Source organism: Mus pahari, chromosome 2 (assembly GCF_900095145.1).
Source record: "Mus pahari chromosome 2, PAHARI_EIJ_v1.1, whole genome shotgun sequence".
In the NCBI taxonomy this organism is placed as follows: Eukaryota; Metazoa; Chordata; class Mammalia; order Rodentia; family Muridae; genus Mus; species Mus pahari.
This window is the reverse complement of record NC_034591.1, coordinates 26,482,997-26,500,569: the sequence shown is the minus strand read 5'-3', so window position 1 is coordinate 26,500,569 and position 17,573 is coordinate 26,482,997. Positions and strand designations below refer to the sequence as shown.

At 41.1% G+C, this 17,573-nt stretch overlaps 1 protein-coding gene across 7 annotated transcripts in view; it reads left to right on the top strand.

Annotated features, from left to right (window-relative positions):
• The window catches only part of Sgce (sarcoglycan epsilon), a 72,429-nt gene that overhangs the window by 3,587 nt on the left and 51,269 nt on the right, over positions 1-17,573 (top strand). For 3 of the 7 annotated variants that reach the window (XM_021188814.1, XM_029535344.1, XM_029535345.1), the window contains exon 2: positions 13,194-13,301. The exons of the other annotated variants lie outside the window; for them this stretch is intronic. In XM_021188814.1, coding sequence (XP_021044473.1) covers positions 13,194-13,301 — 108 coding nt within the window. The remainder of the gene's footprint in view (positions 1-13,193; positions 13,302-17,573) is intronic. 7 annotated transcript variants of the gene reach the window in all.

The following is a 17,573-nucleotide window of genomic DNA, read 5'->3' as shown; positions in this document are numbered from 1 at the left end:
TAGCCCGTGTTCAGCTTCAAACACTAGTTTCCCATGGATGAAAATTACCCTTAAAGAAAAGGCTAAAGCAGTGAAGACATGCTGGCTAGTTGAAAATGTTTCAAGTTAAATACTCAGATTGTTTGTGGATTTGATAAGCGCAGTGCTTACACATGGTGTTTCTTTCCCTCCACAATTAGTTTACACTCCGTTTCTTTTCTATTTTTCTTATTTGTCCACAGTCTATCCTACCTGATCTTTTTTTTTTCCCCCACATTTACTTTTAAGCAGTCTCTATTCTAAATGTACATCCTGTCTGTTATTTACTTTATTTCCTAGTCTCAGTGTGAAAAGGGACCCCAGCTAATCAGATGACACAGGTTGAGTTTGTCTGTTCAGTACTTGGACTGGAAGGGAACCTTTGTACTTTGCTCTGTTTTTGGTCCCTATCCTGTGTTTTCCATATGTTCCTAACCTGTCTAACAGAGGAAGGCAGACAGAGAGATGCACTGCACACACACACACACACACACACACAGACACACACACACATGTCTCTCTCTCACACACATACACACACAGACAGACAGACAGACAGACACACACACACACACACACACACACACACACGTGCGCACATCATCCAGACCTTTTTTTCTAAACCGCTGTATCTCGTTTTCTAATCTACTCTTTCCTATATTATCAGCTTATTAAGTCTAAATAGTAATTTAATGTTGAAAAAAAAAAAAAAGTAAAGAAGAAAGGGGAAAGAGAAAGAAGGCAACACTAATGGAAAGAAAGCAAGGCCGATGCTTCCAGGGATCAACAAGTCCTATCAGGGACTGTTTTTCTGCTTAGAGTTTTCTGGTTGGAAAGATATTCTCAATGGTCTAAAGCCATTTCACATTGACTCCGTCCAAGCCAAGTTCTCTGTCCATGATTTTCATTGTTAAGGTTTTTTTTTTTTTTAAAGATATGTAACTGTAATAAAGATAGCAATGAATTAAACAACGATAACAGCAAAACCCAAACAGTCTCACCGCCTACTGCAGACATTTCCACTGCTGGGCTTTGCTTTCCTGGGCTTTGCTCTGTGTGTATGTGTATGTCCATTACCTCTAAGCCGTGTGGGTCCTTTACACCTTAGTTTGAAAGATAAGTGAATCTTGCTTTCAGGGAAGCAGTTGGCAGGCTGAAGGCCGATGTTCAAGAGGGTCTGCAAATTAATTAGCAGGATTGTTGCATAAGCCGGAGACTGGCTGGGACCAGTGCTGGTCAGGTGTGTATAGGTTACTGGGTTTGAAGAAGGGGGAGATCAGGGTAAGGTCACAGCTCTTTACCCTGGGTCACTTCTTGTTTAATGTTGGCACACATGATTTTTGACAAAGATCTAGAGGGCTTGCTTTGCAGTTCATGGGTGACTGGAAAAAGAGATAGCTGTTACAAACAGATAACAGAATTTAGAATTAAATACCATTTGAGTTTAGTGATTAGCTGCAAGCACAAAATATAGCAATCAGTGAACTATAGTTCACTGACAGGAAGAGAAGCAGAGTGACTTGTGTGTGGTTCTTGTTCTTTAGGAAGATCAGGGAGAAGTTATGGCATGATGTGCCTTATAAAAATAAAAATGCAGGTTAGACTGTGATGTTAATGTAAAAATGATGGAACTTGCTCTGTTCAACCCCATCTGTAGCATCGTGTTCATTTCTGGCAGTTTGGAGATGAGAGTAGTTGACAAATTAGACAACTTGCAAAACAGTCTGTGGGGTTAGTGAGGGTCTAGCAACTCTGCCATAGTGGGTATTCTCAAAGGGTCTGGAAATGTTTAGTTTCAAGTAAGCTCCCTTTTGTTTGCTTCAGAGGGCAGAACCAGCGTGAGTGGGCAAAAGTGCAGATAGACTCAGCTCGAGACCTTTCTACCAGTGCAGGCCAACAGGAAAATTTACTTCAGCTATTCTTCGAGACGACCTCTTTTGCAGTGGAGGATTTGAACATATTAGTGTAACCGATATACAAAACATGTCATGTTTTTTTTTCCTCCTTTGATAAACTCTCTAAAAAGAATGGTCCTGTGAATTGTAAGTTTATATTTCTCTCCTCCGCACTGCAAACTTGAAAATCTGAAAAAAAGGCAAGATCATTTCCTCCCTGACATGCACCTTAGTCTTAAACTATCTTCCCAGAGTCACCTTCTTGTCAAGGATGTCCAGAGCAGGTTTCTCCTGCCTAGTGGTGGTGAAGGCTGGGGACTCCAGGTTTACCTGGCAGGCAAGATCCTGGTCACGGGTCCCCAAGATAGTTTGCTGTTTGCCTTCCTCTTCCTCAGAGGAATGTGAGACAGATCTCACTGCAGTAACCCCCCCCCTCTTTCCTCCTGTGGAATCTCACTTTATAATAAAGTTGAAGGGTTTTGTCTTTTCACTAACCCCTAAGACCTTAATCAACAAACGTAGCTTCCAGCCTGTGCACTTTAGCAGCTTGTTAGGATGAGCCTGGTTTCTGCCTGCCTTGGGTACACATTCTTACTATGGCAAACATGTACTGGGGGAGATTTTTCTTCCTTATCTGTGCACCTGCCCGTTGATCATTTATTCTGATAGCCATATCTAACTTGGGAGACGTGTTTGCTCAAAACGAATCCAGGACCTCTTTTTCTGAGCAGCACTTCTGACTTTATAGAATTTGCATCAAATAATTGGGAACCTTGCAAACTATTGAGGGGCTCTGTCAGAGATGTGAAGAAAAGGGAGGCAATTCTGTTGTCTTTGCTAACCCACTCTGGCCTACTGCTTTCCCTCCAGCCAAAGACCTGGAACTTTCTTCTCTACTCCAGTGGTTAGAAGTCAGCAGGAGAGCCACAGTCATTCTGATTACACGAAGTGGATTTTTACTGTTAAATAACTTTCTTCTCTCTCTCACTCGCTGTTTTTATTCGTTTTGTAACAGTGCCATGCACTTCTGTGAGGTTGTAATAATACACACAGCCGCTTGCCGTGGCTCTCTTCCCAGTTGCTGGGGATGCCACAGACATTCTTTGGCTCAGCTCCTATTTCCGGGAGAGAAACTCTCAAAAGTGAGGTTCTGGCTTGTCAAAGCTCACCTGATCCGCAGGCGGCTACTCGCAATTCCTTGAGTGCAGGGCTTACTCATGTCCCTAAACCACAAAGTAATTATCCCAATGTTTAAGCTTTAAAACCTCGTTATCTTGGGAGATGACTGTGCTGCTTCTGAATGAGTATTTGGTGCTGGCATGACTACTGTTATGCTCTGAGACATTAATGTATTAGTAAAGTCTATACCATTTTCTTCTTAGGTCACTCTGGTCAGATTTTTTTGTTGTTGTTGTTTTGTTTTTGTCTTTTAAATCTTCACTTAGGAATTTTAATATAACGTTTATGTCAGTGGCTTAAATGTATTTCATTGTTTAAGAATCATCTTTAAACACGGCTCACTTTCTACCTAATTACCTTAGGCTAATCAGACATTTAGAATAGCTCTTTGGCAGCCTGTACCACGGGGATCACCCAGCATCTGTTGTGACAGGAAGGACAGACTTTCTTTTCAGATAAATGAAACCGGCTGGTTTCAACACTGTTTGGGAGATAGGCAGCCTTGGCGTAGACTCCTTCCCAGTCTTTGCCTTTTTACTCAATCATCTGGTCACCACTTTGATTATTATGGAGACTGGGGTTCACTCTGAATTTGAAAGAGATCACAGTTAATTTTCCTAGGGCAGTTATATCGGGGTGTTTCACTTCCCTGTTTTTTTTTTTTTCCAGCAGTATGCAAAGAAATACAGCTTCTGTTTTACCTCTGAATGCAAAAGCAAAGGAAACATGAGCTCTAAGGATTTTTGTTTTCTGTCTTTTAACAAATCGGTGTTTCTCACTAGGCGGTAAAATGATAAGGCTTTTCTCTCCCGTGCAACAGTTAATCAATGTAGCACCTCTGACATCTTTTATTGTCAGTAGTTACAGAGTTGATTCTAATCAAAGGCCAGCGCGCCATGGTAGGCTGCTGGATATCTTATCAGAATTTGAATTATGCTTTTTTTTCTTTTTGTCTAGCAGTTTTTCTTCTGAATGTTTAGCCTACGTGTAAACTGGTGGAAGTGTTCAAAGATACAGACATGGATGTTTATTGTGTTGTTGATAATAATAATAATGAAAAACCAGAAGAAAAAAATAACCTGGTAACTTTAAGAATGAAGAATTACTTTATACTTTTAGGGGCGTGTTAGGTGTTTGGGGGACACTAACAGATGCTGGGTAGTAAGTAGCCTGAGCTATCCCAACTTTTTTTTTTTAAACCCTATTGAGTTGACAAAAATGAATCAAGTTTTTTTTTTTTTTTTTTCTTTTCAGGATTATGTGGTGTGAAGATTAATCAGATAATTACACATAAGATTGTACTGTCCGGGAACCAAGCTAAATGCTGCAAACACTAGTAGAGGATTTGTCTAGACTTGAAGAAAGGTGGAAGTTTTTTCACAAGGAAGCACAGAGGAGGGAAGGGGAATAAACGTTAGGGAGGTGAATCGGGGAAGGTGCTTATGACCCTGAAGGTCTGCGGAGATCTCAGAGCAGCCAGAGCTCGCTAAATAAGAAGTGCTGAGAGAAGAAAGAGACAGGGAAGGAAGCTGCCAGCGGGGTCAAGGAGCCAATCTCCCCCGACCTAGTAGACCACCTTAAAGAGGTTCATCTTTGTACTAACACCAATGGGAACTCTCAGAGGGGGGTTAAGCAGGACAAGACCAGATTTGCATTTCAAAAAGAGTACTCTTAACAGCTGTGTGAAGAAAAGGGCTGAATGGTCTGCTACTGGAGGCGGTTTAAATCCAGGTTGGAGATAGTGACCTTGTAGGCTAATGTAGCCGAGGTAGGGGGGAAAGAGAGGAGAAGGAACTTTTCGAGGGGTGCAACCAGACCGAGGCTATCGGATCGAATTGGAGGCTGTTAGCCAGGAGGTTATGTCTGCTACATTTCTGTCCTCCGCCTCATGGCCTCTGTAACGCCGGAAGGGGATCAGGTTGGAAAGGCAAGATCTCCAGTCTGAGTGTGGTGCTGCGGTTGAATTCACAGAGATGGTAAATAAATTATGACTGAGCCACAGGACAGAAAGCGGTGCAGCTTTAACATGTAACCACGTGCAAGTGTGCTCTAGATGAGAAGTGGACAGAATCACTTGTATGGTAGAGCATGGCGTTTGTATGTCTGTGTACAATTATATGTTTCACATGAATAAAATATGGAAAGATGCCAAGACAATTAAGAGTCCAAGCTGTAGCCAGTGAGTGGCCTTGATAAGGTGACAATAGGGATGTGAGAAGGTACTTTGTAAAATACAGCTTCCTGATTAAAGTGTTAGTTAGGGTGCATGCCAGTTAGAAAGCATGGCTCCTATAACATAGACAATTAATGGCCGTTTAAGGCAAACATGTGATATGAGACTCCTTTAGACACTTCCTAATGGGAACGGGTGTAGCATTATTGAATTTTTCGAATTCTCATAGGAATCTTTCCTGCTGCTTCACGCCCCTACCCCAGTGGCTTGCAGGGACCCTCTGCTTTTTAATCCCTTTCCACTAGATCGCACTAGCACTCTGGATTTTGCTTAGTGCACGGGTATTTTGTGGTCTGCTTTTCACCCACCGTCTTCATTGGGAAACAGTCCTCCTCCCTCTTTCAGATGAGGACATTAGACAGTAATGATGTTTATAGCCACCGTGGATGCCTATTGTTAGAGGTCCCCGTGCTTCACTTTTTCACCCACCGAAGACAGAACTGTGTAGCAAAAGAATAACTCTCCTTCTAAGTTATTTGAGCAAACAAGAAACCTTAGCTGGAGAAAAGAGTAACCCTCTGGTCTCTTTTACTCCTTCAAAAAAAAAAAAAATCTCAATTTAATTTTCACCTAGTCTTGAAGCCGTGCTTAGTGCAAAATGGAGCCGTATGCACACTGGCAGACTTTCCCCCTTTGGTCCCATTCTTTCCTCAGGATAAATACCTAAGAGTTCATGAGATCCCAGGGAAGATGAATCTAAACGGAATTCACATTGCAGCTGGTCTCTTCAAAGAGGTAAAAGGCGACTCTCAGTCGCCAGAAGTCCCTGACTAAGAGTCACGCTGGAGGACCTGCCCAGATACCTTCTTAGCCCCAGGAGGCAATGGGGCGGGGTTTGACAGGGCTGGAGGCACTGGGTTTTAAGTCTGTTTTTGAGATGTCTCCAGAAGGTTCTATAGCCCGCCATAGAAATTTGATTTTATTTTGTCCATCATGGTTGTAGAAAAAAATCAGAACGCCGATATATATATATATATATATATATATATATATATATATATATATATATTTTTTAACTGAAGGTAAAAGATAAAGCAAACAAGCAAACAAACAAACAGAAAAACATTTAAAGAAGCCCAAATGTTTCTTCACATTAGTTGAAAATGAACACTAGATCTATTATTGGTGGATTATTATTTTGTGCTAACTTTCATTGTAAAGGTTTTGAGTGTAGTCTCTCAATCAATGCTCACTGAGCCTCTGTGATGCGAATTCTGCTCTGTTTCTACCTCTAGAAGAGGAAGAAGCTGAGGCACAGAAACACTTAAGAACTGGTGACAAAAACGAAAATGTGGGTTCAGCTAGCCTCCTTCAGAGAGGTTCTCACATTGGACAGTGCCTTTCTTTAGGCCTGTTTTATTCTATTTTATTTCATTATGTCTTATAATCTGCTTTGCTCAAGAATGATATAATTCAAATAATCTTAAATTATATTAAATAGCTGCTCATATTCTGCTAGTATTTTTTTTTTTTTTTTTTTTTTTTTTTTTTTTTTTTTTTTTTTTTTGGTCTTTAAAACTTGAAAGCCCTGCCCCAGCAAGCACTTCTCTGACGAGTGCACCCTCTGGCACCTGTTAGAGCCTTAAGAGACAGTCTGGGAAAAGCCTTTCCACTTCTAGAGTCTCGCGGGCATGTTGATTTTCTTCTGGCACTGAATTGTTTTGTGTCATGTGTTTATTTTGATGCAGAAGTACAGCAGCAGCATTTCTACCGCAGAGCTGAAGCGTTACTTGTTGTTCTTTCTAATGCAGGAATACAGCAATGTATTTTTCTCCCCAGAAGCAAAAAAAAAAAAAAAAAAAAAAGTAGTCGCGATGCTAGAAATAAGGGTGTCCGAGAAGAGGCCACACTGCTTACACATTGCATTCTTTTAAAAATTGTGTGGAGTGAGGGTTGTTGAGTTGGGAACAGTGACTTTGCAGTCAGCCACGGAATGGGTTCAAAATCCAGTCCTGAGACTTCAGAAGCATGTGACTGGTGGCAAGTGACACTGTTTCCTAAGATGTCTTATCCTTATTGTGAAATCAAGCTACCTATTTCACATCGTTTGTGTAAGGATCAAATCAGTTAATATGTGTAAACATAGTAACCATTCAGAATCTCACTAGCATTGCCCTGAAAACTTGAGTGCTAGCTAATAAGTTAGTCTTTTGTACCAAGAGAGACCAAAAAAAAAAAAAAAAAAAAAAAAAAAAAAAAAAAAAAAAAAAAAAAAAAAAAAAGGAAAGGAGAGGGAAGAGGGCCCGGTGGATGGCCCAGTGGGTAAAGTTGATTGTTGCCGGATAATGAAAGCCGGCAGTCTACGTTCAATCCCTGGAACCTATGTCCAGGTGAGAAGAGAGAACTGATTCCACAAGATTTTCTGTTGATCTCCAAACATACTCCGTGGATGTGCATGCACCCACAGACGTCAGACACACTCATGCCTGCACACACACACATACACACACACACACACACACATACACACTGCACACACACACAAACATAGACAGTCACACAGAGACACACACACTCACACAGACACACACTCACATAGACACACACACAAACACACACAGAGACACACAGACACACACTCACACAGACACATGATGCTGATTTTTTTTTTTTTTTAATTTTTAAAAAGGGAAAAGAAAAAGGTTTTGAAGGGAGTCATAGAAGGGAAGAGCTGTGGAAAATGTGGGCTGTACAGACAACTTCAGCAAAGCCTTAGAGTAGAGTAATATGTAAAGAAATAAGGGAAGCAGGGCCCAGAGAGAAGTGTGATAAAGCTTGATAGTTCCCTTGTAAGGTGAGCGTGCTAATCAGATTAAATTTCATTTGGCATATCCTGCTGTTTACTTGGACAGTGATGTCTGAGCAAGTTATTATTTATTATTTCTGTCCCTTGTCATTCTGATTAGCTCATCAGCAATCAGTCACTATTCATAGCTCTTCAATTGCTTGTATTAAACAGCAGCTCCCTCCTCCCCCAGTCTTCAAATTACCCAGGTTGGGAAAGAGCAATATTCTCTCTTCAGAGACTGCTTGCCCCGGACTAGATGAAAACTCCTTATGCTGCTACAAGCTTCCAAGTGATTCAGAAAATCTTAAGACAAACTTTTAAGCCTTGTATGGTCTCTAGGGAACTGGAGGACAAACCAGCCACCTTCAGATTCATTTGGCTTTGACTCTTGGAGGGGAAGCACTGAAGACTTGGCTATGCTGTGGACACGGAGGGTCCAGCAAATTCCGTGGATAGTTTCTGACTGTACAGGGCCTAACTGCGGGATTCATGGTGCTCTGTGCCTTTGTGTTCTCCCACGAGAGAAAGCAGCCTTGTGCGTGCAATTGTGAAAAATGATCAGGAACCGCTTCCTTGAACGATTTCTGAAGACAGTGTGTTTTACCTCTGGAGTTTGTCCAATAACCTGTCTGTAGAGGCTGACATTATTTTACACATTAGATTTAGTCTTGAAAAGTGGTGTGCAGGGAAGGTATTTGTTAAACGGAATGGTAGCTTTTTCAAAGAAATCTTTTTTTTCCTCACAGGAAAAAATAATTCATTGGTCTTCTTCTAATGAAAATAATGCTACCAAATGTTAGCTCCCCCACACCCCCAGCAGTGAGTAATTTTTTTTTTTTTTTTGGCAGTGTGTGGTTTACAGTGAATTTTAACACTAGAAGTTAAGAGCTTCCATGATGTCAAGCATGAAACAAATAATCATTTCCACACTCGTGAGATTTCTCTTTAAGGTGTGTGTAGGACTTGAATGTCCAAGCAGCCACATTTGCTGAGCCACTCTGCCTCTTACCTGGGGAGCAGAGCCACGGTACTTATCCTTTTATTTAGAGTCCTTTGGCTTCAGTTTTCTGAGGTCAGTCAGCTATTATATGAATTAATATGAACTTGATTAAAGTGAGTGTGCATGGATCAGTGAAGTAGCCCCACGGAAAGGTGCTGTTCCATGAAGTCAAAAGACCTGAGTCATGTCCCTGGGGCCGATATAAAGTAGAAGGGACCGACTGACTTAGAAACTTGTCCTCTGACCCCTATGTATGGGTAACATGACATGCCCAGTCCCATGCACATATCTCACACACACACACATACACACATACACACGCACTCACTCACATTAAAAGAAAGGCTGAGTTTCCTCTTATATCAAAAAAACAGGAAAATGGTCTTGAAGCACTGGGACCCATAAGATACAGAAACACCTCTGAGATATATGCAACTGTTCTATCCAGCCGGAATCCTTGACAATTAGAACACTAATTAGATTTTTTTTTTTTTTAAATGCTACGAAAGACATCTAGGCTATATCTGTAGAGGACCCGGGAGGTATAGAGCTGACGCATTTGTTTACCAGCTGAGAACCCAAAGTGACTGGCAACGCTTATGCCAGGTTGGTCACCTTCTGAAAAAGAGAGTGTGTGAACAGCAATCTCAGACTTAAAGGTGTGCACATACATCCATCAGCAGCCCACTCTCTCGTAAAGTGCAGCCGTGTGGTTTTGTATAAACTCTCAACAGTGACTCTTATGTGCGGTACAGTCTGAAGACTGCTTCACTAGAATGGGGGAAGGGGTCAAGCCAGTGCTATCTGGTCTCTCAGCCCAGGCTTCCCTTGGGATGACTCACCTCCCAGGCATCGGAGAAGCTTCTGGGCGGCTGCCTGCCTGCTGGATTTACTACCTTGGGCCTTAAGATTAAGCCTCTATAATCTTCAAACACATTGATAGATTCACCTGGGTTTGTAAGGATTGGGTGAAACAATATGTGAAAGCTCTTGGCTGGGGTCTGCCAGTAAAATCTAAATGCTGCCGTGCTGGAAAGTAAAGTTGCTTTTGTCATCTGCTTCCCGAGTGAGTCTGTTAGGGTGGGCTTCTCCATCCACTGTCGGCCCAGCGGTGACTCAGATGTCCTGATTGTTCCAAGAGATTACCCGGAAGTAAGAAGGCAGGGGTTTTCAGTGCTGGGTCCCTCCTGTTTTGGTGCATCCGAAGCAACGGGACTACTCTCCTTCGTATTTGTCAGTCTTTGAGACTTCATAATTATTTATGAGAACCACATGTTGAAGTAGTGTAGCCCATCTGCCTGGACTTTCTTTTATAGAGCCATGGATATGTGTTGTGTGTCTATTTGTTATAAACCTTTTGGCGCCCATGGACATTGATTCTGAAGGGGCTGCCTAGGTGCGCAAGCAGCGTGTTGCCTTTCAAATCAATAAAGAGGCGTCTCCTGGAGAGGAGCCGGCTGGGCCATAAGGCATCCTGAGCACTTTGGATTTTTGTTTATAATTTAAGTTATTGGGAATGCCTACCACTTGTTTTTCATCTAGTTTTAGAAATTTATAATTTCGCTCACAGCACAACTCAACCACTCATTAGGAAAGTCAGTCGTAAGACTGGCCATTTAGTAGATAAAGCTGGTTTGCTTAATCTTACAGAGTTTAAAACTGATGCCATCCGAGGAGTTTGTTAGACTCCTTCACTTATACTTCCCATAAGACTTGGTTTGTTTGATTGTTTTTTTTTTTTGTTTTGTTTTGTTTTGTTTTGTTTTTTAATGACCTAGGTTTCTGTGGGTTTTGTTTGTTTGTTTGTTTTCAAGCAGGGAGGCTTCCTTGATCCCCTTATCCAGCTGCCTTCACTAACTAGCACACACAGGCATCAAAGGCATGAGCGACCACACCCAGCTAGAACCTAGATTTTGAATCGCTTTTTTGTTGTTGTTGTTGTTGTTGTTGTTGTTAAATATTTTTGCTGAAGAGTTAATGTGAAAAGAAAATCCGTACATAACTCCTGGCAGATGGAGACCAGGCTTTTAATACAAGCGCTGATAGACTGTACAGGACGCTTCTCATTTCCTTACGTTCTCATTCAGAATGTATTTTCTTTATTCATCTCGTCTATTTCTGGCCCTATGTATTCTATTTTTCTTGGATTTGTGTCTCATTTTCTTTTTCTCTGCTCTCTTCCTCTCTCCTCATATCTTTCCTAGAGCCTGCGGATAGGACCCCAGGTTGGAGGTTCCTCTCCGACGTGACCCGACCCTTTCCTCCCCCTGCCCCCCAGCCGCTCCCTTTGCTTCCTGGTCCTGGCTGATCTCACCTCCATGGCAGCTTCTGCATCTTGACCTTTGCCCTTTGGCTCTTCCCTTCCCCTGTCTCCTAGAGCTCTGTTTTCAAGGAGTCGCACGTAAATCTTCTGCTTTTGAAAACTAGGAGTCTTTGATCTCGCTCCCATCCTCTGGACATTTTGTAGCAAGGGATCATCCCCTCTTCCTTGACATTCATTCCTTCATTGGAGGATGCAGCATTTCTGACTCGGTTGTCCAACCTGCGGCTGCCCCTGTCTTTTCTTGGTGGAGGTGTTCTCTGATTTTGCAATATAAGTGTGTGTAGTAACACGTTCTCTATCTACTCTCCCTGCTGAATTATGCATCCTTTCTTATTCCTTATTTTATGTGTATGCACGAACTCTTGGGTTTATGAACGTGCACCATCTATATTCGGGTGCCTGAGGAGATCAGAAGGCATCAGATTCCCTGGCCTTCTAGGTCACAATCTACATGTGTTGGGACTAAGAGCCAAACCAGTGTCTTTTTAAAGAGCAACGTGTGCTCTTAAGCATGTGTCATTTCTCCCAGCTCCTTGTGTGTTCTTTCTGACTGTGGAAGAAAGGACAGATGTATTGGCTAAGCACTAGGGGATTTGTAGCTGTGCTGAACCCAGAGTGGGACTTCTCTGAGGGAGAGTAGAGAACCAGTGTCAGAAAACATGGAGGCCAAATCCATGAGCTCTGAAGGGTAAGGGCGGAGAGATGAGCAGTCTGGATGAAGAGAGACAGAATGAGCAGATGGTGTACATGCTCCAGGCCACCCAACATTTTAGGGTCTCTAATGTGTTCCCTGGGGGCACACTGTCCTCAGAGAGCTGCACTGGAACTTTGGCTTCTGTTGTCAGTTCTGTAAGAGAAATGACTTCAAATCTGTACCCGAAACCCCTTTATATTTGTTTATAACTGGACCTGGAACCCTGCCTTCTTAGGTGGGTTTACCTGCATGCCCATTTGGGACCCCAAATTTCACATATCCCAAACTTGAGTCTCCTCTCTCTCCTGAAGTTAACCTTTCTTCTGGGCTTACTATCTCTGGCCAGTATCAGTCTAGATCAACCCTTCAAAGCCACCGTGGGCTCTCCTTTATCTATGCACTCTGAGGTTTGAGAAGCCAGCATTATCTCCTTCGTGTCTTGCACCTGGCGGTGCCTCTGTGTCTCCCCTTTACCTTTGAGCTGGCGGTTTCGATAGACTACGTGCGTCTCAGGACCTTACCTAATCCTTGCCTTCGTCACCGCCACTTTCAAGTTTCCAGACCCAACTCTGAGTTGAGGTAATGCAAAATTCCTAGCGAGAGATAATTGTCTCCCCTCCAGTCTTCCTCTATATCTCTGGACCCTATCGAAGCCTGCTCACCGCTGCCACTGTAATATTTCCAAACTCAACCCTGAGTTGATGTAATGGAAAATTCCCCAGCGAGAGATAATTGTCTCCCCTCCAGCCGTGCTGTGGTCCTCGTGATTTTGACCATTCTTTGGACATCATTAGCGTCATTTCATAACCAACATCTCTGTATAGAAGCTACTATTCAATCCTCGCAGACTGTAAGCTCCTTGTGGGGCAGGACCGATGATGTCTTGCTTGTTTATTACTCCTATAGGTTCCCCATATTGACATGTAATAAGCATTTGCTAGTTGGAATTCAGCTCCTAATCTGAAAAGATGTAGTCTGAGCCAAGTTAACAGTAACTGTGATAGTAATTTTTAATTTGACATTAATTTCATGTCTCTGTGTGCATTTGTTTTATTCTGAAAAGCTTTTTTATTAAGCTGTGCCGATGGCATAAATGGAACAGTTAACTGGAAGACCAAACAAGCCAGCAGTTTTAGTATCAGCAGGAAACTGGCTGCTGGGAAGAAAGATGGTGAGTTTAGGCTCTAAATGTAAATCCCCAATTGGCTGTCAGTGTTTGCTTCCGGTGCTCTTTTGTTACGTTTTAGTCCTGTGTCAGTGAGTGTTTAATAAGTCAGTCTGAAAAAAATAAAATTTTGTTTTCCTAATCTTCTAAAAAACTTCTGATCCTCTTGTGTTGTTAGTGCATTATTTCTGTTTTTTACAAACTAAAAAATCACTCTCGTTTTTAACCTATGCCCCTTATCAAGTCTCTATCATGACACTTATAGAACTGTTCACATGTGCTTATTATTACAATTTATTTAAAGCATTGAAAAACACTAAGAAGTGCAATTAATGATATTATTTTAAAACAGTCTTTGTAATATTAGAAAAAAAATGGCCATACATATTTTGTCTAATTTTGGGTGATTTGATTATAAGTCAAATTGATATTTTGCTGTTAAATAATTACTTGGTACTTGTTTTCTATTAGAAAGATGGCTACACCCTTGAATGATAAGTCCATCTGTCTTCATTTTTCCATCTGTAAATGTGTCCATTAGCAACATTATATGACCTCTGAAACAGTACGCTTATTTAGGGGGAAAAGCCTGCCTTAGGATTAGCTTCTCTCAGAATATCGGTTACCACCGTAAACTTTCACTTATATAGTTTTTATTTATTCATGTTTAAGATCTTTCTCCTTCCCTATGTATTAGTTGTATGTGATTATGAAGATTGACCAAGTAATAGCCTGGCTTCTATAACTTTGAGAAAGACTTTCTTTCCTTCACGTTAGGTCACTAACATTTTTTTTTTTTTTTTTTGTACGTTGAGACAGGGTTTCTCTGTATAGCCCTGGCTGGCTGTCCTGGAACTCACTCTGTAGACCAGGCTGGCTTTGAACTCAGAAATTCACCTGCCTCTGCCTCCCAGGTCACTAACATTTTTATACCTGGTACCAAATTATTCAGCAGCTGAAGTCTTCAACCTTCACATCTGTTTCACGGTAGGGCAAGTTTTCCTAGTATCATGTCTGTCTTTGAAGCACACATCTGTGTACTTAGGCATTTCATTGCTCATATTCATGTAAAGATAATAGTTTTATAATAGTAACTTCCCATGAAAAGATGCCAGGCATGTGTTTTACGGAGCACCAGAGCACTTACTCTAGGACTGCTCCTCATGCTTCTTCCTCCCACACCCTCCTTAGCTATCTCTAGTGGAGTCTCCCACAGGGCCTTCAAAAGACTCACTCTGGTAACCCTTGTGGTTTTGTTGGTTTTCTTGACACAGCCACTCTTCCTGTTTCTTTCTAGTTATGGGTCTCATGTGTCTATCCTTCGTCATTCTGCTCAGCGCTGGACTCTCTACTCTGTCCCTTCCAAAGGCATGGGGCCATCTCTGGCTCCTCATGCACCCATGGGATTCCCAAGGTTTCTCCCTCTAGGTGTGCCAGCATTTATGCACCAGGTCGTACCCATTCTTTCCTTCTTCATGCTGCCTCTTGTTTTAAACTTCACTCCTCAGTGGTTGTGCCTTTCCTAGTGTTCCCCTCTGGTCCCTGTTTGATTTACCAAAAGTATGTTGCTGAGTTAATAAGCTGGAGCTGTTTGCGATCAAGTGCATCACAGACAGACAGACAGACAGACAGACAGACAGAATCCACCAGGATCTCCAAACGGTAACCATCTCTTTCTGTTTTGAATGCCATGCTTCTGATTGGACCTAATGTTCTGTGTATAACTTGACACACACTATCTCCTGAACTAGAAGTAAAAACCCCTCTCAAATCTATCAAACCAGTTTGAGATGTAATGCTCTTAATTCCATGTGCTTCCAACTCTTCTTTTTTCCTGGTTTCCTCAGCCCATTTAAGGCTTAGCATTCTTCTGAGGGAGTGGAATGACTTGTAGAGAAAGGCGTCAGTTTCATGAAACCATATGAAGATAACGGGTCATCACTTTATAACTTACAACAAGTACTAGTAGCCTCTGTAGCGCCGATGGTTAAAGTGCCAGACTTTGCATTCATTGCTTGGCAATTTCAAGGGAGCAAAACTTAGAAGAGCATTTATATAGTAAGATTTTTTTAAATGGTTATTTTGATGCAACTTTTAAAATATTTTAATTTTAACTAAAACAGCAGAATTGTATTTCTCTAAATAAAATCCAGAGGATTTGCTTTATGCCACCATATTCCACATTATTCTTTGATATATATTAAGTGATTATAAAAGTTACAAAAAGCACTCCAAATATGGAGTCTCTTCTTTTATCTTGGGATGAAAATAGAGAAATAGTAGCTATAATGTGTATCCTTAGGGTAATTTATTTGAAAAGAAGTATATTTTCATATTTATATACTTAAAAGTAACTTTTCTTGTTATCTTATGTGTTAGTTAAAGAAAGTACATTTTTTACTTAACATTTCTGAATATTCATATAATGAAGTTTGATTATATTCTTGTATTCACTCCCTCTTGTTATCCCTTTTTCACATGTTCCCCCTTAGAAAAACCACATTCTAAAATTTGTCAGCCTTAGGTTTACTGATTGACACTATAGGTTTTTTTTCCTAAGAAATTAAAAAAAAAAATCAAAATGAATATGCTTAAATTCCCTAATCTTCAACTTAAAGGTTAAAGTTGAACTGAATATGCATGGGACTAAAATAATATGTACATTAGATAGCTCGAGCTTCAATCTTAAAGGCAGCTTTATTATTGATCATCAGATGAGAGCTGGGAATGGAAGGGTGGTACAGTGGTTAGGAACACTTGCTGCTTTTGCCGAGGACCCTGGTCTGGTTCCCAGCAACCCCAGTGAGTGGCTCGCAAGCAACTGTAATCCCAGTTCCAGAGCACATACACACACTTAGGTACTCATATACATACAAAATAAAAATAAATCAGAGAGGGGTGCGTGTAGGGGAGACTTGAAGATAGAGGGATGGTTCTTGTGGATCTCTTTGCTTCCATGACGGTAGAGGACCAGGAAGGGCCCCTAGGATGGTAAGTCAGGAGAGAAAAATCTTGAAATGTTAAGACTCTAAAGGACCATGTACAAGAGAGGCGAGGCTTTCCTCCTAAGTCCTAGCTGTGAGGCTGAGATGCCTCCTCTTCTAAGCACTAAGGAGGCCTCTTCCCCCTTGAATCTGTGAGTTTGTGCTTATAACCTTGTCTTTTCTAGTTCTGTAGAAAGATAACCCTCTGAAATCAGAAGCTTACATTATCTGATCAAGTTGATTTTTTTTTTTTATAAATAACAGGGAAATTATTAAGAAGTTAAGGAGTTACACAACTGCTTACTGCAATCTTACTGTAGCAGAATGATTAAACTACCAGATGTGTTCACTTGTGTTTTATATTGTCAAATTGATAAGCTCTGTGGATACTCTGTCAGTCCTGGATCTATGCTCAGGAAACCATCATTCAGTCGCTATGGGGTTAATTTTGTCATCTCTACAGTAAAATGGAAGCTTAACTCCTCCAGGAAAGCAAGTGCATGTCTGTCCTGGCTGGAGTAGGAAGCTAAGGGCATATCTTGGTCAGAACCAGTACTTTGATCTGTCCTTTAATAAAGATATTTGCATGCCTAGCATGACATCTAAAACCCCTTTCAAATTTTTGGCGTTCTGAGTCCCATGTTCTATTGATTACCCACTAACAATACTTTGCACCCCTTTCCTATCAATATTTAAGACACATAGGCACACAAACATGAAAAGGGGGAAACATATTTGATTAGAGAATAACCAAGAAATTTCCAATTTAGAAAAATTAATGTGACTTAGGAGGGAAATTTTTCATGAAGAAATTCTGCTGCCTTTTTGTAGGAAAAAAAAAAAACAAACAAACCAGAAACAAGCTTTGATTTCTGCCTCGCATGAACATCAGTGCTTGTGTTCTTAGCAAGGAGGTAATCTTAATGCTGTCCTTAGGATGAATCATGCACTTTAGGCATGGGCTATCTGTGACTGTAAGAAAAACAATAGCTGCCTACCTCCAAATGAATGACTGGCCAGCCTTTGATACCCCGAGGTGAAGGGCTGACAGCGGTAAAACACTTTCAATTGAAAGCCAACATTTATAAGGCTGGATTGATCAAATCTCGCATAAATGTGAATGAGAGGAGAAAAAAAAAAGAACAAACAAACAAACAAACAAAAACCCCTGAAAGGTTGTATACCTGGTTGGGTATTAGGATTTCTTAAAATATTTTTTCTACACTAATTATCTGGTTTAATAATTAAATTTCTATTTGAATGTTGTAATAACTTGTTAAAATGAATTAGGAAG